Below are 25,126 nucleotides of genomic sequence, written 5' to 3'. Positions count from 1 at the left end.
CTTTTTTTTGTATTATAGCCACAAGAATATGTAACATTTATTTAGAATTAAATACAGAATAAGTAAAAGAAATAGCAGTTACAATGGAGCAGACCTGAGCAAAGCCTATCACTGCTGCACATACATAAAATCCATGTAAACACATGTGATAAATAATTTACATTTAATTGACAAATGAACAAATACAAGGCAAATCTTTACAGTTGTTTTAATGTATCATGTGGTACAGTGTGGCACTGGATAGTGTGTACCATGTGGTAAAAAAAATGATCATGGTAAAAATTAAACCATGATTTTTACCAAATATTACCAGATGTTTGGCACAAAGGCCTCTATTTTAAACACAGTAAAGACATCCGGTGTGTAAACCTTCATCTGCTTTAGCCAGTGCTCCTAGATGAACAGGGGTGATCATGTATGATAAAAAATAAAGTACATCTGAAATAATTAAAAATAATTTAAAAAGCTTAAAAATAGCTTCAATGAATATTGAAATATTTTTTCATTTCACGTCCTGCATCATTTCTGATGCACACTTGTGACAACATAACTTTAACACTGTTTTTACTATTACTAACCATAGGTGATGTTCATTGTATTACAGGGTCCATTTTGCTGTTTGGTTGTGTTTTATCTTATTCTTGAGGATTACTGGACAAATTCAGAAGATGACAATTATGACACATTACATGGAGATATCTGCAGTGCAGCAAGAATGGAGTTTGGTAGGTTAAAATAACTATAGTCTCATCAACTTAGATTTCAAGACTATAAGCATAGAAGAGAAGCTTTAACTGCCAATTTGAATGGGAAATAAAATCAATTTCAACAGTGAAAAAAGGAAAATGAAAACAGCTGTTGACCTGACAGAGGATCATCAGTATGAATGGTTTAGATGGTTTGGATGTCAAAGCATAAAGAGTTCAATGTGTTATAACACCATTTAAATTCTTTCAGATATTTAACGGACGTTCAACAACTGAAAACCAAATAAAATGTTGTAGTTTAGGATGAAATATTAAAGTGTCCACTGACACAAATATAAATTGACAAGAATATAAAAGACCCACTGTGTTTTACATGAAGATATAACTCTTGCTCTGACTCAACTGGAAACTCTTGTTCTCTCTAGGCTGCAGTAGTATCACTATTGTTAATGCTCTCTCTACCAATGGCTGGATACACAGTCCAGACGGGGGAAATGTAGGAAATCACCAACTAAAGCACGAGTAGATGAGGCAATTTGAGACTTAAAAAAATAAGACCTGGAATTCAATGAATAACATACACTGATTATGTGTGACAATGTAAAAGCACATGAAGGTGGAAGTGTCCTTTAAAAAGTCAGTTCAGCGTGTGAGATGCTGTTCAGGATAAATGATGAAGCGTGATGCTTTTAACATAAGCAACCAGCAGATGGCAGACCCACATCCATTACACACAATGTTTGAAAGGTTGCAGTGAGAAACTGTAAATTCAGACCGTTCTTCACAGACTGAGAGAACTTACCACATCCAAAATCTCACATCACAATATCTATGCATAGAAAGAAAAGTGCTCACAAGGTAGCCAGACGGAAATCAAGCTGCCAATGGTTTTAAATGAGAGCAACATTTCTCCATTTTCATTAACATTTACGCCAAATTCACTGCAGGTAAAAATACAAGTGGCAGTTTTAGAAATGACCCATCTTCTAGTAGCCGGCCAAGAAATGACAGATGACAGAGAATCTCCTGCCTACTTGTTGTCCAAAAAGAGCAAATCACACACTGCAGTCTGTCACAGTAAAATGTGTTAAAATGACTATCATGTAAGCTTCATACAGTAAGTGTCCGTAAAAGTCATGTACTTCATTAACAGCCCTCCACTCTGGCTTCATGTCAGCCTACCAGGTGGGCATCATATCAGGGAACCACATGCGGCCCAGGTGCTTGGACACCTCACTGTGGATCTGCTCCATGTTGTAGCTGCTGTCTGGGATCAACACCTCCTCCATGATTGACAGCTGAGTCAGCCTCCCCCCACACATCTTTACAAACTCCACAAAGCCACTGCAGGTCACTTCACACTCGCCTAGCCCGATGGCCGTCAAGCTTTTGCAGCGTTCTGCGATACGGATCAGCTCCTCATCCAGGGGCTCGAGGCCATTGGCGCACACCACCAGCTCCACCAGCCGAGGGCAGTTCAGTCCGATGCGGCCTAGCATCTCTTTGCTAACTGCCTGGCCAAAGTACAGGTGGGTGACAGGAGTCTCCTCGCAGAAGAAGGGCTCAAACTCCTCCTCATAGAGGAAGAAGTACATGACAATGTTGACCTTGGGTGAGTGTCGGACCAAAGCCTCCCAGCTGCTTCTTTTGATGGTGTGAAAGTGTGTCTGGCCGGGGTTTTCGCTCACCACGTCAATGCGCAGGTGCTCTAAGTGAACGTGTGTTTCAGAGGAGAGGGCAAGCAGCAGCTCATCACTCAGGAGATGGTAGTTCAACGCCAGCTCCCTGAGTCCATGGCACTGGTCTGCAACACACAGGATACCTGAGGACAGAAAGAGAAGTCAGAACATCTGAATGGGAACAGATGCTTTTAAAAAACAAATAATCTGCACAGCTCTAGGGATGGATTGCCATTAATTATGTACAGACATTCATGGTCCCCAGAAGATGAATCCTACTGATTTTGGTGATCCACTGACTTTCCCTCTAGCACCACCATGAGGTTGTCATTTTTGTTTTTGAATCTTTTGAAGGTCTGTTGTCTCGTTGTAATCACTTTGGTCATCCCTTTACTTTCCATGTAGCAGCATAAAGTTAAAGTTTTTGGTTTATGACCAGATATCTGCAATATAATGACATTCCCATCAGCCTCAGCTGTACATTGTGTTTAGTTAGCATGCTAACACGCTAAACTATGATGGTGAATATGATAAACATTATACCTACTAAACATCAGCACATTAACATTGTCATTGTGAGCATGTTAGCCATAGACTGTATATAATGATGTTAGCATGCTGATGTCAGCAAAGCACTGCTACAGATTCACTCTTAGTCTTGTTTGAAACTTGTTTGGCTTGCATGTGCAGTAAGATACTCACAAAGAAAAATAACATGGAGCATCCTGGTGGCCTAGGAATTTAAGAAACTACTCGTAACAAATGTCCATGTCCCGGTTCAAGCCTAGCCAGGGACATTTGTTCCATATCATTCCCCCTTCCTCTCTCTTCTCATTTCCGGTCCACTTGCTACTTACGGGGTGTATTCAATTGGTGGCCTGCAACCACCGAGTGGCCCAGCATACATAAATCTATATGTCATCTATATGACAAAATAAGAAAACTATATATATAGTGTATGGAAGTGGCTAACAAGCGTGCCATCTCGCTTCCTTCTCATCTCTGTTGAGAGTTGCACATGCACAGTTCCGATCGGGCAGGATGTTTACGGATGAAGCGACACCGCCAATCATAGTGCGGTCTTCACCTTTGACAACCAAAGTTAGCAGACAGTGAGCAATGGACTTCACATGACAATATTCACAACTTCAATTAATTTTTTCATGAAAAAACTTTATAAATAATCAAGAAATGGACACATATTCTGACTTTATGACAGCTTCAGAGGTAATGTAGAGAGCCACCACTTTTTTTTGTAAAATTAACTGAATGATTGAATTGTGGAGAATCTAACCGATCTAAGGATGTGTACCATTTCGACAAAAGTTTTAAGATGTATATGTGTATGCGCTATCTAAGCAGCTTAAAACTAGCACAAGCGGGCGACCCGGTGGGATTTAAGAGGTTTTATAGGTCCAAAGAACTTCTAGAAAAATCAGACCCAAGTCTAATTGAGACCTGTGTTTATTTGTCAAGACGTGTAGCTACACCAGGTCAGTAAAAGGGACTAGGAGTTTAATTGGGGTTCGGCTTTCAATTGAAGTTTTACGGTATGTCTCTGTAAACCCTGAAACGTAAAATTGACAATGAAAACCGTCAGTTTAACCCTGCCTGGACTAGCAAGTACTTGTTTATTTTATCATCTCCAAACCTCAAACCAATGCGTTTAATTTGCAATGAGTGTATTGCGGTAGTTAAAGAATATAATATTCCGAGGCACCACACAACTAAAAAAAAGGTTTAAATAGGCTGCTGAAAATGTCTGGCCCATCTACATTTCCTGGTTTTAAAATCTGGCCCAACTGAATTTGTAATTGAATAGCCCTTGACTGTGCTAACTAATAAAAGCAAAACAAGGAAATTCCTTTTAAAAAAAGTATAGTTACCTGCTGGGGAGACATGAGGACAGCTGCTCATCTTCAGCAACTTCAGGGTGTCACTATTGTTGGCAACCAGCACCTTCAGGGACGGGTCGTCCACTGGCGTATCATCAATCTTGATAGAGGACAGGGACTTGGAGTTGACAAACACCACTGTCAGTGCAGACACAAAGTGGGCCTGAGGAGGGATAAACAATGCTGATTAAACAAAATATATTTTTGTTTTTACCAAATAAATGTACAGAATTAGAATTGTGCAAAAATTATGGAAATTTTACCAAACTAACAGTACAGTAACTCGTTATGAGGGAGATGATTACGTGACTAATCCAGCTCTTTGTGTATAACAAAGCAATGAAAGTGTTGAGATGTGCATATGAAGCACAGGCAGTGTCTTACCTGAGACACATCCATGAAGCTGGGCCGTGCTGTGGAAATCAGCCCCAGGGTCTTTATGGTACAGTTCACCAGCTGGGAGAGAATGTCACAGGCCGCCTCTGCAGATTCTGTGCAGCTGTCCACCTGATTTACCAGCAGTGATTCACCATTTAGGTAAAAGTAAAAAAAAAACAAAAAACAAAAACACACACACAAAAATGAGGACTGGAAAGATGAAGGTGTAAGAATAATTTCAGCCTGGATGTATTAAGCCCACTAATGCCAAAACAGCTGATGCGTCATGAACATGCAGCAGATGGTTTGGATTAAGGAGGGCATAAATTGTTTTTTGAGACAGCTGTGTTGTGAAAATAGAGGAGGAGGAGGTGAAAGGAGAAGAGAAATGTACGACAGCAGGGAAGGCTCTTACCTTGAAGCTGACGTACTGCAGGTGCTGGGCGTGCTTCTTGATGATCTGCTGAATTAGGTCAGGGTGAGTGGAGCGCAGGTAAGACGTAGCCGGCTGATTGAGCTCAAACTCAAACCTCCTCCACAGTTCAGGGGTGTGAAAGACGTCATTCCAGCAGCGGCACACAGACGAGGCCCTGGCCCGGTCTACGAGGGACAGATGCTGGAAGATCTGCAGGACCACGTGGTGGGGCAGGTTACCCCAGTCCTCTGAAGAAGTCAGGGTGAAGCTGGACACCCTCTGCTTCTGTCTCTTAGCCCTCTCCTCATGGGAGGGGAAGGTCTGGCACTTTGATGTGAGACCTGTCCTTCCTCGTTTCATCCTGGAACCAATCAGCACATTGGGGGATCGTGAGATTAGGAATGGTTCAAAGTTGAAATGCAAACAGTAAAATCATCTATGCACAATCTGTAAATTTTTGGTTTGAGTCACAGTATTAAGTAACTACACTCTCAGGTTGTGGATGAAACCAGGCACAATTTTGGAGGATTGTTAATTTAACCTAAAAAAAGTTATTTTCTCTCTCCCTGCATACATAAAAAAAGGTAGTTATTTAATAACTACACCTCAAGTTACACATTTAATAAGCATATTATCTCTGCTTGTCATTTCTTCAACAGTGGTTTTAAGGATGAACATCTTAACCTCTGTTTTAACCCCATGTCCCAAGTATACAGCGGTTAAATTTGAATGAGTATCATTACTGAAAATATTTGTTTTTACTCGTTTACCTTTTAACACACTGGTTGGTATCAGCTCTAATAAATCAATAATAATCACTAGTAATTCTTTATTAAACTAACTGCTCATTTTTTCACACAACATATAGGCCTGCTTCATAAATCTACCACTAATTTCAGTGAAAATGCAAAGTGCTCATGTTCTTCCATTGTTTACTGAATTAAATAGCTATCACTCATTTGCAAGCTTGCAGATAGTTCTCTTCAATAGATCCCATGAGTTCTTCATGTTATGCACAGAGTCACACTTGAGCCCATTGCTGATGTCCTCCTATATGGTAACACTCAATCTATAATCTGGCTATTGAACAACGTTCAAAAAGAGTCCTCTTTAAACTAAAACTTGTTTTTAACACTGACAAAACTAAATGTATGTTGTAAGAACAACTGATCATCTCAACATGAAAACTGCTGATAGAACGTGCACCGAAGCGTCAATGAGTAATCGAATACAGTAAACTGAATTAAAGTGGCTATTGATCAATGGCAAACTCACCTCAAAAAATGTGTCAAAACACCTGTGGACAAATTAAGATGGAAGCAATCTTTCCCTCAGTCCCATTATATACTATACTGTAATCTATACACATGCATTAACCGCCAATATAAAAACCTTTACCGCATCTTCTCATCCATCCTAGTTCATAACTAGGGATTCCTATTTCTCACAGCATTGCAGTCTTTATCTGAATGTGAGCTGATATTCTTATTTATTTCAAGAATCATGATTGGCTCCTGCTTATTTATAAAGGTCTTCACTTCTCACTAACCAGACCTGTTCAGAGGCTTCAGCTACAGGTTTCACCAGCAAATACTGAGCTTGCAAAGTCTGCTTACAGGTATGTTGGTCCAGCCTATAAATAATAGCCTAATATACAACTTGTTTTGAAGCTTGATACTCTGGTGACCCTGTGCAGTTGCAGACAACTCTTTAAGAGCATAATTAATATTAACTGTACTACTTATATTAAAGTTATTATCCCTATATTTATATAGTGCACATTATTATTATCATAGCATTGTGTGTTTCTGTGAAGGAAAGCTCTTCATGCTAAAGGCTGAACTGAATAGAAAACAACCACCTGTGGCGCAAGGTAAACACGTTTACAGAAACCTGGACGCTGTCTGAGCACACAACAAAACACATATGATTTCAAACACAGAACAAACGCCAATAAAACAAGTGTTACTTACATGAACGGCTTAAAAACAACACTTTCCTCTCGGTTTTGTGCTCTGACAGCGTTCACTTGAAGCCATGGCTGGAGATGACTGGAGAAATGCTGGCTGTTGCTGATATAGGACAGCAGGGGCAGCTCTCATATTAAGCTCTCCTCTCGGCTTTAGCGACAGCTTGACGGGCAGCCGGTACACGTGAGCGGAGGAAAACATGGATCTGCTCGGCTGCATCTCCAACCGCCATCATGCATGCAGAAACACACAGGGTGTGCCTGCATTCTGCCTATTCCCTTATTAAAGACAGTCTACCTTTACTTTGACTCATCTCTTTTCACCTGTGTTTGTTATTGTCGTCTCGTGACCCATGAGCGGAGTGCACAAGATATGCAGGTGCACGTGTGCTGCGAAAGTAGGTCAGTGTGTCAAAGTGTACGTGTGAGTGAGGTCACCGAGGTCCGGACATATATATAAATAAATAAATAAAAATCGGCGCTATGTAACTTTCACTGCGCACATGACTGGCCTTACGAACATGGTATTAGTAATGTGGATGATACAAATCCTCTTAGATAGTTTAAGAGCAATATAGAATGGCACAAAGAAGAAGGGGCGCTCCAGTTATACAGCGTACCTCTCGAAGCATGATTGATCAATGAATGATAGGCCTGGCTACCTGACCTACACACTCAGAACAAGTCACTGCGATAATTCATTCGACTATAATTCATTGATCAATAATGAGAAATAGCTCCTCTTTTTATTTGATTGCAAAAAAAATTACATTTACAGTATTTAATTTCTTATTTTAAAGGGTATATTATGTATTGGTATATATTTAATGTCAAGACATATTAGGCCTATGTATCTTTTCAACAATTTTATACAACTTCTTTGAATCTGTGGAACATGTTAGTCATTTTTTATTTATTTTTTTGCAAAGAAATAAGTTTGAATCAAATTGGAATTTTCCAAGTCAAAAACTTTCCAGCACCTCTTTCTGCCCTTATATTGAACACACCATTTTGGTGGGTCTAGTAAAATCACCAAAAAACACCAAATTAATTATTTAAACTTATTATACACACCCAAGAGTAAGAAAAAGTAGTAGGCTACAGTGCATTTGGTAAGCAGTGTCCCTGGCTCCAAAAAGCACAGCTAACTGATTCAATTAAATTTTTTATCTTGCATTTTTATGTTGTGGCATATATCTTTATTAAGCTAAAGCTTCTCCCTTTTGTTCTACTATATTTCATACACTAGTTTTTCCCTGTCAGGCCATGTGTAACGTTTAGATTATGGCTTATTGTTTGGATGAACTTGAGTAATGAATGTTAGAACACTTGTCAGGTAATTTAGGGCAAAACCTAAAAGATTCTGCTGTTGTGCTGCTCTGCTCAATTTGTTTGACAGCGAAAGTGATTTCAATGCAATAAGAAACTGAACTGGAAAAGAGTCATTTCAAAATTGGGCATATTTGTGTCTTATCTTGTGTTGGATTCTAGTCCAGTTTTCATCTACGTGTTGGTACTGACATTATTTCCTAAGTGATTATTGTTACTCTCAAAATGCATTAAAATACATAGATTTATACTAATTCTTCCCTGGAATATTAAACTTTTGCAGATTAAATTCGATAATGTTTAATAAATGTATTAAACACTATAATTAGTAGAAACAGTAGCCTATCTTTATTATAAGATTACAGAGTGCAAGTATTATTTTAAAAAATGACTGTTGTTTGTGCTTCTGCTGATGCCTGCCTATTGTTTTGTTGATGGTTGTGTTTGTGTCCAGTGGTTCCTGCACACTGACTTGGAGGATGGCTGGAGGAGCCATCACTGTTTTGCATTACTAAGCACAATATAACATGGGTAGTCTTCCCGTTGTTCTTACCTCTATGGGCAGTATGTGACCTTTTACTGCTTTGGCAGCCCTGATGTTGTTTTGGTGTGTTTTCCATTTTGTGTTCTTGTGTGTGGCCATTGAACCCACCTTCAGCAAATGTTTCCCATATAGTTTGCCATGTATCATGTCATGATTACTACAAAATAAAACTTCCAGTTACAGTCTCAACAGATGGTGTTGTAAACACTGTTGAACAGTATCATATAATTAAGGGTGAAATGATCAATGATGCATGATGCATGGTGACAGAAAAGCCAGCATCTGCATCTTTAGACCCTCAAATACATGCAGCTGTCCCTCAAATAATATAACTGACTCATTTAAAAAATATATATGTATAATACAGTTGGCTTATTTAAGAGGAAGTGTTTATTGTTTATTCAGATCCCCTTCAGTCGTTGCCTTGGAAACAACTACTCTTCCTGGGGTCCATTCCTGGGAATCTCAATTAGGAGCTGAGCATTAAAATATCAAATACTCAGCAATTTATCAAAGTCTATCTCACATTTTATAATAATAATAATAATAATAATAATAAAAAATTGTTTTTATATAGCACTTTTCAAAACAAATGTTGCAAAGTGCTTCCACAGGGCAATAAAAGCAATACGAATGAAGCAAATGAAAAAACAATTGCTATTAAAACAGAGCAGTTATATACATAAACTGTATATAAATATATACATGCATACACACACACACACACACACACACACAGGTGCATTACTTACATATATATTCATACATACTAGTACATAGTAGGCTACATATATTCATATATGAAATACTCATACTTCACCACACATATGCATGTAAATGTATGTGCACATACAGACACATACATTGGGACAAAGTTTTAAATGTTTGGATACAGATGTTAAAGATCTAATCACTACAGGAAGTGCTTTCCACAGTTTGGGTGCCCTGATAGCAAAGGCCTGATCACCTCTGGTCACAAAATTGGACCCAGGAACAGCAAGAAGTTCCCAGGTCCTGGCAATTTTGTAACCAAGTTTTTATGTCACATTTAGGGTCAGTCAAAACTGGACGGTGGAAAGACACACGTTTGTCGTGTGTTTAAAGCGCCTCCTTGAGAACAACCAGTGTAATTTTTCTAAGCTGCAACACAGTGCAAGGTGTCTCTCAAATTATGTTAAGCTACAGTCTGACTAGTGGTGTATCACATTTCACAGACACATTGGGGATTGTCGATTCTTGACCATACAGGGCGCATGGATGATGACAGGGGGACAATAACTAGTCAGGTGTTGAAAGGGAGGGACTAAATAAAGGACAAATGACTCAAGGAGACGATGCTGCTCAAGAAACGAATCCTACTAAATATCTTGTGAATTCCCTGAGTTTTACCTGTTAGGCTCACCCTTCGTCTCCGGCCGTGTCCTTGGCAAACCCGTTGCCGTAAACCTACCAAAACTTATGATTAATCTATGAAGTCTTTACACAGTTCATACAAGAGATAGAATATAATATTGCTTAGTGATAACAGCTGTACACTACATGGGAGAAAATCATAGGCTGCATACAACACGGCCTGAGAGGTATTATACAGGGCAAAATTTCGCTATAGGCGTTGCTATGGATATCCCGCGCGCAGCTCCGCCCCTTGGCACTGACGCAGCAGTGTGGAGATGTTAGTCACGTCGGCAAGAGAAGTAGAAACAAAAACAGCTTCACAGAGGTAGTTAAGTTTTGTGTTAACAGGGGAAGAGAAGTATTACTTCAGCACTTTTCCTCATTGCTCGCAGGTAGCACGATGCCACGACGTGTCCGTTTTGTTGCTTGTAACGTAGGGTGAAGAGAAGAAGCTAGCTTGCTTGCTAGCTCAATTTAGCCATACAGTCTGACAGCCAACGTCAGTAGCCTGTAGCTCACTAGTTACTTCCCTTTGAATAAGGTAAGAGTTGTGCATTTCTTTTCATGGTAACACTACCTGTTTTTTAACAGACGACACATTTGGTTAAGAAAAGATTTAGTTTTCTTGAAAAAAAATTCTTGTTGACACCTCAGCTGACTTTAATTAGATTATACATTGTTTTGTGAGTTTAGCAACAAAAGCAGGCGACACCTAACGTTAAGTTGAACTCATTTAGCACAGTCAAGCTAGCTTACTGTTAGCTGCTTTAACCTTAGCTAAATGAAATGCAAGAGTATGAGCATCTTACTCAGTCGCCGTCACCAAATGTCACAAAACTAATTTTATGTAGACACCATAAGGTCTGCCTGTAGCTAATTATATTTAATGGTCAACTGCCTTACTCTAAAGGAGCATCAAAAACGGGTTTATGTTGACTTACGTTTGCAGTGTTAATAGTGAGTGAATTGCATTTGTCTCTCTGAGACCGATATTTGATTTGCTCCTCAGAAAGAATTGTGTTTTATTGTCATGACTGGTTTTCTATCCAATCAGTCTGTTAATGGAATTCATTACGTGTCTCAGATGTAAACCAGTCTCAAATCTGACAATTATGAGACTCATCAGTTTGTGATTAGATGGCTATCATTACCACCAAAAGGGCTATAGTCCATATGATCAAGATTGAAAACTAAGATGACCTTGTATTGGTGTGGCAGGTGTTTCCCAAAAGCTGATATGAAGCTGATACGTGTCATATATTAGATAAACACTGAGTTGATAGCAAAGTGACAGCTGAGTTGGCACCACGATTCTTGCAGGGCAGTAAGGTTACCTGGCTTTCATTCTTCCTGCAGTTGTCTGTTTTCTGTCATTGCGTCACTGAAATGGAATGAAAGTGACATAATGTTTCAAGCTTTAATCTGTTGTTGTTTGACAACAAAGGTTTGATAACCAAATTAGCCCATCCAAGTAAGGAAACAGGTTACACAAACATGTTATATAAATTGGTCTAGTTTTGAAAGCATTGGTGCAGATTCAAGATTTGTCCTTTGTTTCTTCACAGCTGTATTATTTGATTCTTTGTCAATTTTGAACCTTAATCTCCTAGAAATGGCAATAAAGATGGTAATATATGACCATCTCTTTCGATTTGAATTAAAATGAAAAATTGTATTTATAGAAATGCACAGTACCATAAAACCATATTAGATATGTATAAAGAACTCAATCTTGTGTTGTTGTTTTTTCTCCAAGATCCTACCTGTCTCTTTCATCATTTTTCCTGACTTTGTGATGCTTGCACTTGTATGTTAAACAATACATTCTGTCCTTCTTGTGTCCTTTTAGACGAAGCAATCATGACACAGAAAGTCAATTTATGTTCAGTCTCCCTTGGAGTGAAGGGTATGACTTGTGGCTCCTGTGTCCAGTCCATAGAGCAGCGCATCGGGTCTCTCCCTGGAGTGATACATATAAAGGTAAATGCAGTCTTTGCAAAGATATAAGAACACTTTTTACATTTAGTGACATTCAGAAATTCTTTTCCACATTGAGGTGCTGTTGTTAAAATTTGCTGACTTAAAATTTCTTGCATGGCACTTCCAGTTTAAAAACAGGATCTGAAATTACTACCATGGATGTTTTAACATGCAATATTAAAAGTATTATTTTAAAACGTTGTGGAAAAGGATAATGCTGTTTGATTAATCACACAGTCTTTTTTCCCTCAGGACTAGCTGGTCTGATTTACAACTAAGTAACATCAATGTAGCTATGAGACATAGCTAACTGGCAATGGTTGTGGCCTGCTCTTTTGTTTATTGTGTGTTTACCCCTCAGGCTGAGGTTAAATGAGAAGATAACGTAATAGTGTGTTCCAGATAGAGCTCTGCCCTTTGCAGGCTCATATACAGTCTGTACCCACAGGAAATGTCATTTGTGTATTAAGAGAATTTAGTTCCTTGGTCATTTTAAGTTAATCTATATAGACATGAGCGAGGAGGAGTGAATAGATTTTTCTTGGTACAACATTGTCTCATTCCTTGCCTTCCCCGTCTCTCATTCTCAGAAAAAAAAGGATAATCCAACAGGCAGGCATCATTTACTCATTTACTACTAAACCCCCACAGTGGTTTGTAACTTATGGCTCAGTCAAGTGATCCCTTCAGTGTGTCACATGTTTCCTTCTTGCTGAAGAGGAAGATTTAAGGGTCATCATGCTGACAGAACATGCTGTGATCTTACCAAGGCCATGGACTCATTTTACCCCTTTTTTGTATATTGTAAAGTTGCATTGTTGAGACAAGACAGATTCACAGTGGCTGTAAAAATGTCATTAAGCAGAAATGGAACTGAAGGAAGTGTGTGTGGTCACATAAGGCAAGAATTTTCTTTGTACAGTATCTAAATGAAATCAATAAAACTGATGACTCCACAATAAGTTATTGCACTTTGCTAAAGGCAAACAAATCTGCATTAAGTGCTTAACAGTATTATCGGTTTACTAATGTGCTTTCTACAGTTTTATCAGAAAATTCTACACATGCTGTTATTAATCTGAAGACGGAAAGCCACCTGTGGCACCTTTAGTTTGATAGTTATTAGTAGAATAAAAGGCTTCAGTCAAATGCAGCTAGTGTTAGCTGAACTGATTTAGTTAAGCCTGATTTTTTCCCCACATTTCTTTCACATTTTATGACTATATTCTGTTATGTTTACTTATTTAATAACCCATAACTTGACTTTTATTTTGTAGGTTTCTTTAGAGCAGAAGAGTGCCACTGTCATATTTGACCATAGCCAACAGAGCCCAGAGTCTCTGTCAGAGGCCATCGAGGACATGGGCTTTGAATCAAGTCTATCGGAGTCCAGCACAGCCACACCTGTCTCTACAGATACCCAGCTAATCTCCACTTCAGGCTTGACACATGCAGCCCAAAAGGAGGCTTTGGAGAAGCTATCCCAGATTCAGGGAGTGCTGGATGTCAGAGAGAGCCCTGACCAGATGGGTCTCACTGTCACCTTTGTTCCCTCCCTGAATTCTTCGCAACAGCTGAGTGAGGTGGTGGCTAGCGTAACGCCTCTGGAGATCCCCACACCCAGCAGCCCAGTGCAAAAAGGTCCAACCTTGTCCCCATCTCACACCACGGGAGGTGGGGTGACGCTCCTAAAGTTGCGCATTGAAGGAATGACCTGTCACTCCTGCACCACCACTATTGAAGGGAAGATTGGGAAACTGAAAGGAATTGAAAAGATCAAAGGTAATGTACTTGACCTGTTCACAAGCTTGTAGTCATGTATGTATTACCTCACTGTCTGAGCTAGAAGTGATGTAACACAGTTGCTGCACTATACAGCATATCTTACAGATAACAAGTATCATTTCATTGAGTATGTCAGGTTCTATGTGTGTTCACCACTGACAGATTGTTCAGTGGGATTTGACTATGACTCATGAAATCCTTTCACTGGTATTGTTGTAAGCAGTGACATGTAGAAAGATGGGATTATGTTTGCTGAGTACAGAATTGTCATTGTGTAAAACTGGTTGTGCGTACTGCCAGCTGTATGCTGTATGTTCTAGATACAGTGTTTCAAATGGAATTTAACATTTCCAAAGCACAAAAATTCTATCCTCATGACACAGTTTTATAATAATAATAATAAAAATACAAAGTGCTTCACACAGGGCAGCAAATTAAAATCAATAAATTTTAGTCCCCTTATTAAATCAGAAATAGAAAGACAATCAATACTTGAATTATCTTAGACAAAAGGATGTGCTATGTCACTTCCTGTTTTAGTGAAATGTTGGCTTTCCTTTAAAATCCTTTATGCTTTGTGTTTGTATTTTTAACTTTGTCATGTCTTTATTCTCCACAGTTGTTTTAGAGGCTCAGGAAGCTACAATCGTGTACCTGCCTTACCTCATCACTGTCCAAACCATCATCGACCAGATTGCTGTTGCCGGCTTCAAGGCGTTTGTCAAGTCCAAGCCTCGCCCTCTGCAGCTGTCCCCCAGCGAAATCGAACGTTTTGTTGATTTTCAAAAACCAACCGTTTCTTCGGCATCAGAGACATCAGAGGAGACAGAAATCTTCATAGACACGACACTTGTCACACTCAGGGTGAAAGGCATGCACTGCACTTCATGTGTGGTCAATATCCAAGACAACATCTCTATGCTGCCTGGTGTCTCGTCTGTGGAGGTCTCTCTGGAGAAGGAGAAGGCCTCCATCTGCTATAATCCTCTAAAGGTCACAGTGACTCAGTTGCAGCAAGAAATTGAGGCGCTGCCTCCAGGAAACTTCAAGACTCAACCCTGGGACTCCTCTGGCCCTCTCAGTCCTGTATCCACATCGCCCACGCCTGCCTTATCGTCACCTCGGCCTGCAGGAGTAATGCAGGCCAAACCTGCTGCCTCTCAGCCTTGTTTTATCCAGCCTCTGGCATCTGTTGTTGATATTCACATCGAGGGCATGACATGCAACTCCTGTGTCCAGTCTATCGAAGGCATGATCTCCCAAAGGAAGGGGGTGATATCAGCCCAGGTCTCTCTGGCTGATCACCAGGGAATCTTTGAGTATGATCCCCTCCTGACCACACCAGAGGAGCTGAGGGAGGCCATAGAGGACATGGGCTTTGATGCCTTCCTACCTGGTGAGAGGATAGATGTTGTGGTTGTTGAGTCAGCTAATTTTTATTAGCTGAGCAGTTTTATTCTAGTGTTTTGACTAGAGAATTGCCAAATCGCAAAAGTTTAGCTGTTTCCTCTGGATGCTCCTCAGCCAGTGGGGGTACTTGAACTGTGAGGTTGAGACATCATAGCTAACAGCAAATTCTGCTTCCCTTTTAAAAACTATAATTTGTTCTCCACAGAGACCAATTCTCTGCTGCCTGCACCCAATCCCAGTCTCTTAAAGTCTTCAAGTCTAGCACCTGTGAAAGATAAAGAGCTGGACAGTGACCTACACAAAGAAACTCCCCAGGGACGCAACGGAGACACGTACTCTAAATGCTACATCCAGATTGGAGGGATGACCTGTGCTTCCTGTGTGGCAAACATCGAGCGAAACCTTAAGAATGAAACTGGTCTGTAAAAACACAGAAATATTTAAGTTTTATTTCACCGAGGATTAATCTTAACTCATTGCTTTGACTAGGAGCTAAAGAAAAAAATCTTTAATGTTGTGCAGGTATCTACTCAGTTCTGGTAGCACTAATGGCCAGTAAAGCAGAGGTGCGTTATAACCCTGAAGTAATCGACCCTGTGAAGATAGCTGAGTGTGTGAAAGAGCTGGGCTTCACCGCCTCTGTTATGGAGGACTATGAAGGTTCAGATGGAAACCTAGAACTAGTGGTGAGTCAATGTAACGTTGCATTGACATTGTTTGTGTTGTATTATGAAGACAAGATACATTCAACACAGTAATTGATTTCCACAATATGAAATCCACAGATAAATATTTCCATCACTAGTTGAGAAGACTGTATAATTCATGCGACCTCCGTTTCATAAGATGAAATGAATCATGTCTGTTCCTCACTTCATACCCTCTTTAATTTTTGTTCCTGTTCTCTACTTGACTGCTCCTCTTCACCTTTTTTCAGGTCAGGGGAATGACGTGTGCCTCTTGTGTTCACAAAATCGAATCCAGCCTCATGAGAGAAAAGGGGATTATATATGCTTCTGTTGCCTTGGCAACCAACAAGGCACACATTAAGTACAACTCGGAAATTATAGGGCCGCGAGACATCATCAAGCTGATCGAGGTATTTATTCCTGTCCCTGTCTGTTATTTATGTATTTGTTCAGTTATTTTTAGCAACATTCCTTTTTGCATGTTAACACCAACTGATAATCATGCAAACCAGAGAATTTGTGAACATTTTAATACTTTTCTATATGAAGTGCTTAATCATAAGGGTATGAAACTTGATCAGTGGTTACTGTTATTTCTAGAATCTGGGCTTTGAAGCATCTTTGGTAAAGAGAGACCGCACTGCCAGTCACCTGGACCACAGCAAAGAGATACGACAGTAAGTAGCATTTTGTTTTTGTACAGCAAGAACACGCAAGAGCCCCCATTTATGCTTGTTTATCAATTTGAATCCATCTCACCAACTCTAACTTTGTTGATGTGGCAGGTGTGTTGTCAGATGTAGCTTGAATCTCGGTTGTACCAAATGTTTGGTTTTTTTTTAATGATGACTCAACAAATCATCTTACTACTTCTCAGAAAACAGCTCTGTTTTTAGATCTGGAAGTTGCTAAAAATGCTTGTACAGAGGTGGAAACACCCCCGCTTAACATTACTCAATGAAGTCTGTTATTACAACATCCAGTTTCTCTAGAACTCCATATAGCTTGGACCATTGGTGCCAGGGAAAATATAAATGAAGCCTTGTTCAGCATTATGTACAGTATATGTAGTATTTTTGGGTCGATGTTGGTTATAGTGATAAAGAATCAACATGTAGATTTGCTTTTCCCCTCTGTAAGGACATCACAAAATAAAATGAATACATTTCTAACATACAACTGTCTCTGCTGTCTAAGGTGGAGGAAATCTTTCCTGGTGAGCTTGTTTTTCTGCGTGCCTGTGATGGGCATGATGACCTACATGATTATCATGGACCACCAGATGAGTGTTTCACATCAACACAACGCCACAGTGGAAGACCGCAACCAGTATCACTCCACCATGTTCCTAGAGAGACAGCTGCTCCCAGGCCTTTCCATCATGAACCTCCTCTCCTTCCTCTTTTGTGTGCCTGTACAGGTAAACCAGAGGGATTAACTGCACTTCCAGGAAACGTGATATGGAAATTTCAGCAGCACACACACATTTAGATTTTGAAATAAATGCTTATTCAGGAGGGGGGAGAGAGAAATGTTTGTGGTTTAGTGAATACAAGCTTTTGTGTGTTTCCTCTTTAGTTTATTGGAGGTCGCTACTTCTACATTCAAGCCTACAAAGCAGTCAAACACCGATCTGCCAATATGGATGTGCTAATAGTTCTGGCTACCTCCATAGCCTTCACCTACTCACTGATCGTCCTAATAGTGGCCATGGTGGAGAAGGCAAAAGTCAACCCCATCACCTTCTTTGACACACCGCCGATGCTCTTTGTCTTCATCTCCCTGGGACGCTGGCTGGAACAGATAGCCAAGGTTTAGCTCATCATCATTATTGATATCTGTGACATTTAATGTTAATTTTGGAAATGTTGAAATGCAGGACCTCATTTGAATTTATTAGTCACTTGGAAATTGTTTTGTGTGCCTTCTTCCATTCAGAGCAAGACATCTGAGGCTTTGTCCAAGCTGATGTCTCTACAAGCAACTGAGGCCACAGTGGTCACTCTCAGCAGTGACAAATCTATTCTCAGGTACTCGTTGTTCTCTTTGCTCATTTCGTTTAAGAACCTTTAATATCTTTAGTTGGTTTTAGATTACAACATATCTAAATGTGTGCTGTTGAAATGTCAGTAGGAAGGTCTAATGGCATAACAAAGACAAGGCATAAACAAGCTGCAAATGATTTTCCAAAGTAAGAATAGCACAAATATTTTTGTCAATTCCAACTGGGATTCAGATTTAATCTCAAGTCTTTAACTTTCTTCTGAAAACGCCACCAGCCATCCCTTAAATATCATGATATCTTAATTAGATTTTGCAGCATTGCCCATATGTGATATGAAAAATCACAAGTCACATTAGTTGTCTGTTTTATGTCCATCACATTGGACTTTGCTTTTGTTTTTAAATGGAAAATAAAACTGGTAATGCCTTTTTGATCTGGCACTCAGATTTCAGAAATCCTGCTGAGAGAAATCCGGAATAATAAAATTGTGCTTAATTACCATATTTGCTGTTTTGAACAATATAATTACATCAATAGTGTACTAACAGTCTAGAATTGTATTGGCACTGTATTATGTACAACATTTACATTGTTTTACATCCATGTGTGTTCCAGTGAGGAGCAGGTGGATGTGGAGCTGGTGCAGAGGGGTGATGTGGTGAAAGTCGTTCCTGGAGGGAAATTTCCAGTAGATGGGAGGGTCATCGAGGGACACTCCATGGCCGACGAGTCTCTCATCACAGGTTGGTGACAGTGAGTGAAGGACCAGGTATCTATTAGTATTGATTAAGAGCTCGATATCAGTATTGGTGGTAATAATATGCTAAAATGTAAGTAATCAGGTGATGTGAGCACAAGATCTGATTTGCACACACATTCCTGCTTCGATTGGTCCCTGAGATGTGTGCCTTTTAGCTGTTTTAACATTTGAAACAATGTGAGAAATTTGCAATGAAGACACAATAAATGTACACTGACAGATTTGCAGAGCTACTTTAAAGGGAGGAGGTGAGAATCTGAAAATGTTAAACACTAGCAAACCACAAATAGATGAATGACTATTTGTGGTTTGCTAGTGTTTAACATTTTCACCACAGAGTTTATTTTGAGTTTACATTCATTTCAGTCTCTTTCAATCATGCTTTTTATCATTACATTCCACATAAGATTCTTCATTGTCGAAATCTTCAGTTTCAAGTGTCCTGTATTGCGCTATCTACAGTTGCAATGTTGACACAATCTACCACAACAGTTGAAGTTGTCACATCGTTAGTATCAGTAGTCAATCATGAAATCATTTTAGAATATGGCAGAACTCACAAACATGTAGTCTTTGGTTATTATTTGAGTCGTGGTTTCTGCCACAACACCAATATGTTCTGTTTTCTGCTGCCTTGGACTGTTGTGTTTTCTGACCAGTTGTTGCTTTGCAACTGCAGGAGAGGCCATGCCAGTGACTAAGAAGCCTGGGAGCTCTGTGATTGCTGGCTCCATTAACCACAATGGCTCTCTGCTCGTCAGTGCTACACATGTTGGCATGGACACCACGCTGTCTCAGATTGTCAAACTAGTGGAGGAAGCTCAGACTTCAAAGGTGAATTATGTGGTTTGATATCTGAACTGTGTCTACCTGCTTTGATGGTAATTGCTCAGGTGTTTGATATCTGACTTTTTATTTTTAGGCTCCCATCCAGCAGTATGCGGATAAGATCAGTGGCTACTTTGTACCCTTCATTATTGGCATATCCGTCCTTACGCTGATCGCCTGGATTGTCATTGGGTTTTTAGACTTCTCTATAGTGGAGAAGTACTTTCCTGTGAGTCTTCTTTTCAATCTTGATATCTGACTGTACCAAGCTCCTCAGTATAGCATCAGAAAATTACATCCAATTCCTTCTGTTCCTTTTTTACTGATTTAATAAAATTAGAAAGGTCTAAATGTCACTGCGTCAGATATTATTACTATTTAACCTTCTTTTCTTCAGTGAAAGTGATTGTAATTCAATCGAAGGAAAAGCTAACAGCCCCATTTTCTCCCTGCAGGGTTACGACAAGAGCATTGCCAGGACCGAGGCAGTGATCCGCTTCGCCTTCCAGGCCTCCATAACAGTATTATGCATCGCCTGTCCCTGTTCCCTTGGCTTGGCAACCCCAACAGCTGTCATGGTGGGCACAGGGGTTGGAGCCCAAAATGGCATCCTGATAAAGGGAGGAGAACCACTCGAGATGGCGCATAAGGTGTGTTAATGATGATATTCTGACAATTCTATGTAGTCAGCCAATTAACATGTAATGTAACAGACCAACTGTCAATTTAAACACATTATGAAATGGTTATGGTTTCCTAGGTTACATAACCACATGAGTCTAGACATAACTCTGATTAATTGCGTAAAAACAGGTAAAATTCAGCCATTTCTTTATATCTTCTTTTATGGGCAGGTCCAGTCGGTGGTGTTTGATAAGACTGGGACCATCACATATGGTGCGCCGAAGGTTATCCAAGTCAAGATAGTTGTGGAGGGGAACAAAATGCCTCGTTCGCGACTGCTGGCCATTGTGGGTACAGCTGAAAACAACAGTGAACACCCTCTGGGAGCAGCTATCACCAAATACTGCAAACAGGTTGGTCTCTACCTCAAATTAAACCCCAACATGGCCACCAGCAAGTCTTTGTCTCAGATCACTAGTCCACCATTTGATCTAGATTTGTAACATGTTTACTATTTGTGTGCAGGAGCTTGGCACAGACGCTCTTGGCGCATGCACAGACTTTCAGGCAGTGCCGGGCTGTGGCATCCGATGTCAGGTCAGCAACACAGAGACGCTGCTGAGACAGGTGGACAGCGACAGTGAGGATAACAACCAACGCAACAGCGTCCTCGTCCAGATCAGCGACACCCGGATGTCCACCAGCTCCCATCCACTCATCATGGACCCACAGCCACTAAGTATGTCGGGACACACGCGGTCACGTATTCAACGGAAATACTGAAACATTTTTATTTAGTCCTTAATTATAGATTTAGGTAGTGATACAGTCGCAGTAAATGTAATTCACCTTTATGTTTCCTTGCTGTTGTCTAACCCAAGTGATCTCTGTGTGTAGGCCTTGTCCAGACAGCCGCCTACGTTGTTCTGATTGGCAATAGAGAGTGGATGAGGAGGAATTGCCTGCAGATCAGACCAGATATAGATGAGGCCATGACGGAGCATGAGCACAGAGGACGCACAGCTGTCCTGGTAGCTGTAGACAGTGAGTTTAACATGAAATTTAGTCTTTTATCTTTTTGCCATAATTTCCTGACGGACTGCTAAGAGTTATGTTCTTGTCTAAAACTTACGCAGAGGATTGTATTCTTATTTTCATTTGTGCGTAGATCTGCTGTGTGCGATGATAGCCATAGCAGACACAGTGAAACCAGAGGCTGAGCTGGCAGTCCGCACTCTCACCAACATGGGTCTGGAAGTTGTGCTGATGACTGGAGACAACAGCAAGACAGCACGGGCCATTGCTGCTCAGGTATGGACAGAGTTTGGATATATAGAGCTAGGTGATATGACAAAGGTCAATTATTTGTGTAATATTTGTGACTCAGTTGCTGTATATTGGCAATGTAACAATATTTTAAGAGTGAAAATCTGTGCTTTCGTACAAACATATTTAAAATAGGGAAGAGTGATATGGTTTGAGACGAAATAATTAGTAATGTTGGTTAAAAAAAACTACAATGCTTTTAAAACAAGAAAAAAAGACACGTCAAGAAATTATCACTATATTACTGTAACCAAATTATTAGACATATCTAGTATTTTTTAATTTATTATATTTTCATTGCTCAAGTCTACCATTTTGTGTATTGTGGTTTGTGTGTTTCTGAGCCTGCCGGTCTCTGCTTCTCCCACAGGTGGGTATCAGGAAGGTGTTTGCTGAGGTGCTGCCCTCCCACAAGGTGGCCAAGGTGGAACAGCTGCAGCAGGCAGGAAAGAGAGTAGCCATGGTGGGTGACGGTGTCAACGACTCACCTGCTCTGGCCATGGCTGACGTGGGCATCGCCATAGGAACTGGGACAGATGTGGCCATAGAGGCAGCAGATGTGGTGTTGATCAGGGTGAGGGACTAGACTAGAGCAATTATTAAATATCTTTCTTGTTCCCCCTTTTTTGTTACATATACATGGCTAAAATGTGCCTAATATTTCTATAGGCTAATGAAATATTACCGGCATTTAAAAAAAAAAAAAAATTCATTAGGCTATTTTTGGTGCCCCCTCAGCACTTCGTGCCCTACGCACAGTGCGTGATGCGCGTGGTGGGAGCGGCGGCGCTGCTGAGCACAATTTATTAGATATTACTCCCCTTTTCATTGACCTCTTTTTTGTCTTGTCCGCAGAATGACCTTCTGGATGTGGTGGCCAGCATTGACCTCTCTAAAAAGACTGTTAAGAGGATCAGGATCAACTTTGTATTTGCTCTTATCTACAACCTGGTTGGCATTCCTATTGCTGCTGGTAGGTGACTGCAAAAGATGACGAGATTTATTTAAATGATGTCTTCACATTGACCATTGCAGTGATCTCAACCACAGCAGTAATATGAGCTGTGTCTGTCCACAGGTGTATTCCTTCCCATTGGTCTGGTGTTACAGCCATGGATGGGCTCTGCTGCGATGGCGCTGTCGTCTGTCTCTGTGGTTTTGTCCTCCCTTCTACTCAAATGGTAATGAGATATTGAATGGTTTGTTGAGGCCTTTTTATCTGTGTGCTTTGTTTTAACCCCCTTTTTTGAGTATATTCATCTAAAACCAATTTTCCAATAACTTTCTGTATTTGTCTCTCTCTTTCTCCCTGCGTCTTTGTTTAGTTACACTAAGCCCAGTGCTGAGAAGTTGGAGGCCAGACTGGGTAACAGCAGGCGGCAGGGCAGCCTGTCCGACGTCAGTGTCCACATTGGCATTGGCGAGATGCGTCGTCCTTCCCCCAAACTCAGCCTGCTGGACCGCATTGTCAACTACAGCCGTGCTTCCATCAACTCCCTGCGCTCTGACAAGCACTCACTCAACAGCCTGGTGCTCAGTGAGCCCGACAAACACTCACTGCTGGTGGGGGAGGCGCTGTGTGAGGAGGAGTTTTGCTAAATACGTAAGGCTTACATGGGCCAGCGACCATTTTTGTACGCTGAAGTAGACAGTAGCTGCATTTATTTGAGGCTAGGCCATGCTAAGCTGAAAGGGTTACACTGAATAACGGCCCACCCATTTAATGTAGGTGCCTCGGGGCAGCACTGTTGATTTGAAGAAAGCTTACATGCTCCTTGTTTTCTTTTTGTTCAACCAGCTGATCACATGCTCTTCAGAGCATGCTGGGTTTCCTCTCTTTCATTTGCAGACTATCTTCAGATATTTTGTTGAGGTCACTGCCCTCGGGCACACTTTGAGCATGAAGCATCTTCACAGCCTTGAAGCAGGTGTCCACATCCAGGAAGCAGAGTGATGATCAGCTCTGCCACTGTGGTCATTTGCCAGTACAATCTTGAACACCTATCCAAAGACATTTTATCAGTGGCGCCTCTTGTAAGAGTGGACACTACAGTTGTATTTTAACTCATTTTCCTTATATGGAAAATTCTAATAATACTGTTGTATAATTGTATTCCAGTGTATTTATATTACCCTTATTTATCTTTTTTTCATTATATGTTATGTGAAAAATGAAGTTGTTGAATCCAAATGCCAATTTTCATTTTCAATCTCTCAAAATGTGTAATTACTGAGAAAGGTAAGGCATAAAACTCAGTCAATCAAAAGAAGTCTTGTAACTCGCTGCAAACAGATTTTTATGCAGAACGCTAACAGAGTGAGTTGTAAATGTCAGTGTTTCCCAAGTGCCAATTGAAATGCCACCTTGGCAAAGTCCAACACATTCCAAAGATAGTCCTGTACAGAGGTTATCTTGGACTTCATGTGCATAAAGTGTGAACAGAGATAAGGTCAACAATTCGACCTGATTAAGGTTGACTGTGAATGGTGACGGCAACTATAGAAACTCTTGCCATAGATTGATAGTTGTCGACCTTCCTCATCTTTGGTTAATGATATAAGATGCCTGTCAATGAATGTGAAAGTTATTTGCTGTTAAACTTAAACAGAAGTTGTTACATGGATGGCATTGTTTGCGCTTGTATTACTTTATTTGCTCGTTGCAAAAAGGTTTTGTGTTGTGATGCAGTTTGTTATGAAAAGGCCAAATTGTAAAGGCATTTGCATTCTTTCACACCAGGCAAGATGCTATTACTGTTTCTAAGAAACTGTAAGGGATGCGACTGTTAAATTCTCTGCTTTGTCCATATGATTCACACTGTTGCACTTGATCAAAGAAACTTCTTTAAACCCAGGGGAGCCAGGAAAAACTGCAGGATCAGAAGACTAAACAGCTGTGTCCCAGCAGTTCCACCAAACAAGTTACTGAGAGACGAATGTTGATGAATTAATTAGATTGTTTAATAAAGATCACATTGTACAAATTGTAAAATTAAGATCACACCAATTACATCTTGCAATCGTAGACAGCAACTGTTCTAAATATTTTTTATATCTATCTGCTGTGTCAAATCAGGAGATAATCATTACAGTCCAGTTATTCCTTGAATTTTTGTGTCTGAACCTATCTAGTATTTCTTTCTGATAATGAAGAGCCATCAGTTTGTCCTGCCGCTATCCCATGATGCATTATGTTCTGTAGCTGTCACAGATTGCTGAGTGCAATTATGCCAGTTTGTTGTTGTTGTGCATTGCTTTGTAAAGACGTCCATAGGGCTTCAGATCTGTGTGCAGTCAAATTAAGCAAGTCCATGTATGCTGTCTTTTATAGTTCTTCTGAACATTATGTGCCTTGGAATAAAACGTTTTTTTGTAACATCACTCGGCTGTGTCCGGTTTAAACCAGAA

General features: G+C 40.2%; 2 protein-coding genes across 3 annotated transcripts; one reads left to right on the top strand and one right to left on the bottom strand.

The window, feature by feature from the left end:
- Positions 1-192: 192 nt before the first annotated feature.
- On the bottom strand, positions 193-7,185 carry fbxl3l (F-box and leucine-rich repeat protein 3, like). Its single transcript, XM_044204660.1, has 5 exons — positions 7,048-7,185; positions 5,075-5,435; positions 4,666-4,788; positions 4,273-4,444; positions 193-2,529 (listed from the first exon to the last, which is right to left on the bottom strand). Coding segments are annotated over exons 1-5 (1,302 nt in total). The 5' UTR covers positions 7,050-7,185; the 3' UTR covers positions 193-1,885.
- A 3,351-nt stretch (positions 7,186-10,536) lies between these two features.
- atp7a (ATPase copper transporting alpha) lies at positions 10,537-25,099 on the top strand. Of its 2 annotated transcripts, none has more exons than XM_044204630.1 (23): positions 10,537-10,636; positions 12,161-12,291; positions 13,569-14,073; positions 14,696-15,472; positions 15,692-15,904; positions 16,009-16,172; positions 16,424-16,585; positions 16,776-16,852; positions 17,373-17,595; positions 17,754-17,987; positions 18,114-18,205; positions 18,796-18,923; positions 19,620-19,774; positions 19,863-19,997; positions 20,224-20,418; positions 20,623-20,805; positions 20,918-21,131; positions 21,290-21,436; positions 21,561-21,703; positions 22,089-22,292; positions 22,574-22,691; positions 22,797-22,899; positions 23,044-25,099. In XM_044204630.1, exons 2-23 carry the CDS (start codon positions 12,172-12,174, stop codon positions 23,315-23,317), a joined length of 4,566 nt encoding a protein of 1,521 aa, XP_044060565.1. In that variant the 5' UTR covers positions 10,537-10,636; positions 12,161-12,171; the 3' UTR covers positions 23,318-25,099. The 2 variants fall into 2 exon arrangements, with proteins under 2 accessions (XP_044060565.1, XP_044060564.1); XM_044204629.1 differs by having other exon boundaries at positions 10,552-10,852.
- Positions 25,100-25,126: the final 27 nt, after the last annotated feature.

Source organism: Siniperca chuatsi, linkage group LG8, assembly GCF_020085105.1.
Source record: "Siniperca chuatsi isolate FFG_IHB_CAS linkage group LG8, ASM2008510v1, whole genome shotgun sequence".
Taxonomy (NCBI): Eukaryota; Metazoa; Chordata; class Actinopteri; order Centrarchiformes; family Sinipercidae; genus Siniperca; species Siniperca chuatsi.
The sequence above is the reverse complement of the archived record's forward strand: the minus strand, read 5'-3'. Positions and strand labels throughout refer to the sequence as shown.

Coding starts and splice junctions, on each gene's coding strand:
- fbxl3l (XM_044204660.1), bottom strand. Junction 4,445..4,665: donor GCTTCATGGATGTGTCTCAG/GTAAGACACTGC, acceptor ATCCCTCCTCAG/GCCCACTTTGTGTCTGCACT. Junction 2,530..4,272: donor TCCTCATGTCTCCCCAGCAG/GTAACTATACTT, acceptor TTCTGTCCTCAG/GTATCCTGTGTGTTGCAGAC.
- atp7a (XM_044204630.1), top strand. CDS start 12,172: ATGACACAGAAAGTCAATTTATGTTCAGTCTCCCTTGGAGTGAAGGGT. Junction 16,586..16,775: donor ACATCATCAAGCTGATCGAG/GTATTTATTCCT, acceptor TGTTATTTCTAG/AATCTGGGCTTTGAAGCATC. Junction 19,998..20,223: donor TAGTGGAGAAGTACTTTCCT/GTGAGTCTTCTT, acceptor TTCTCCCTGCAG/GGTTACGACAAGAGCATTGC.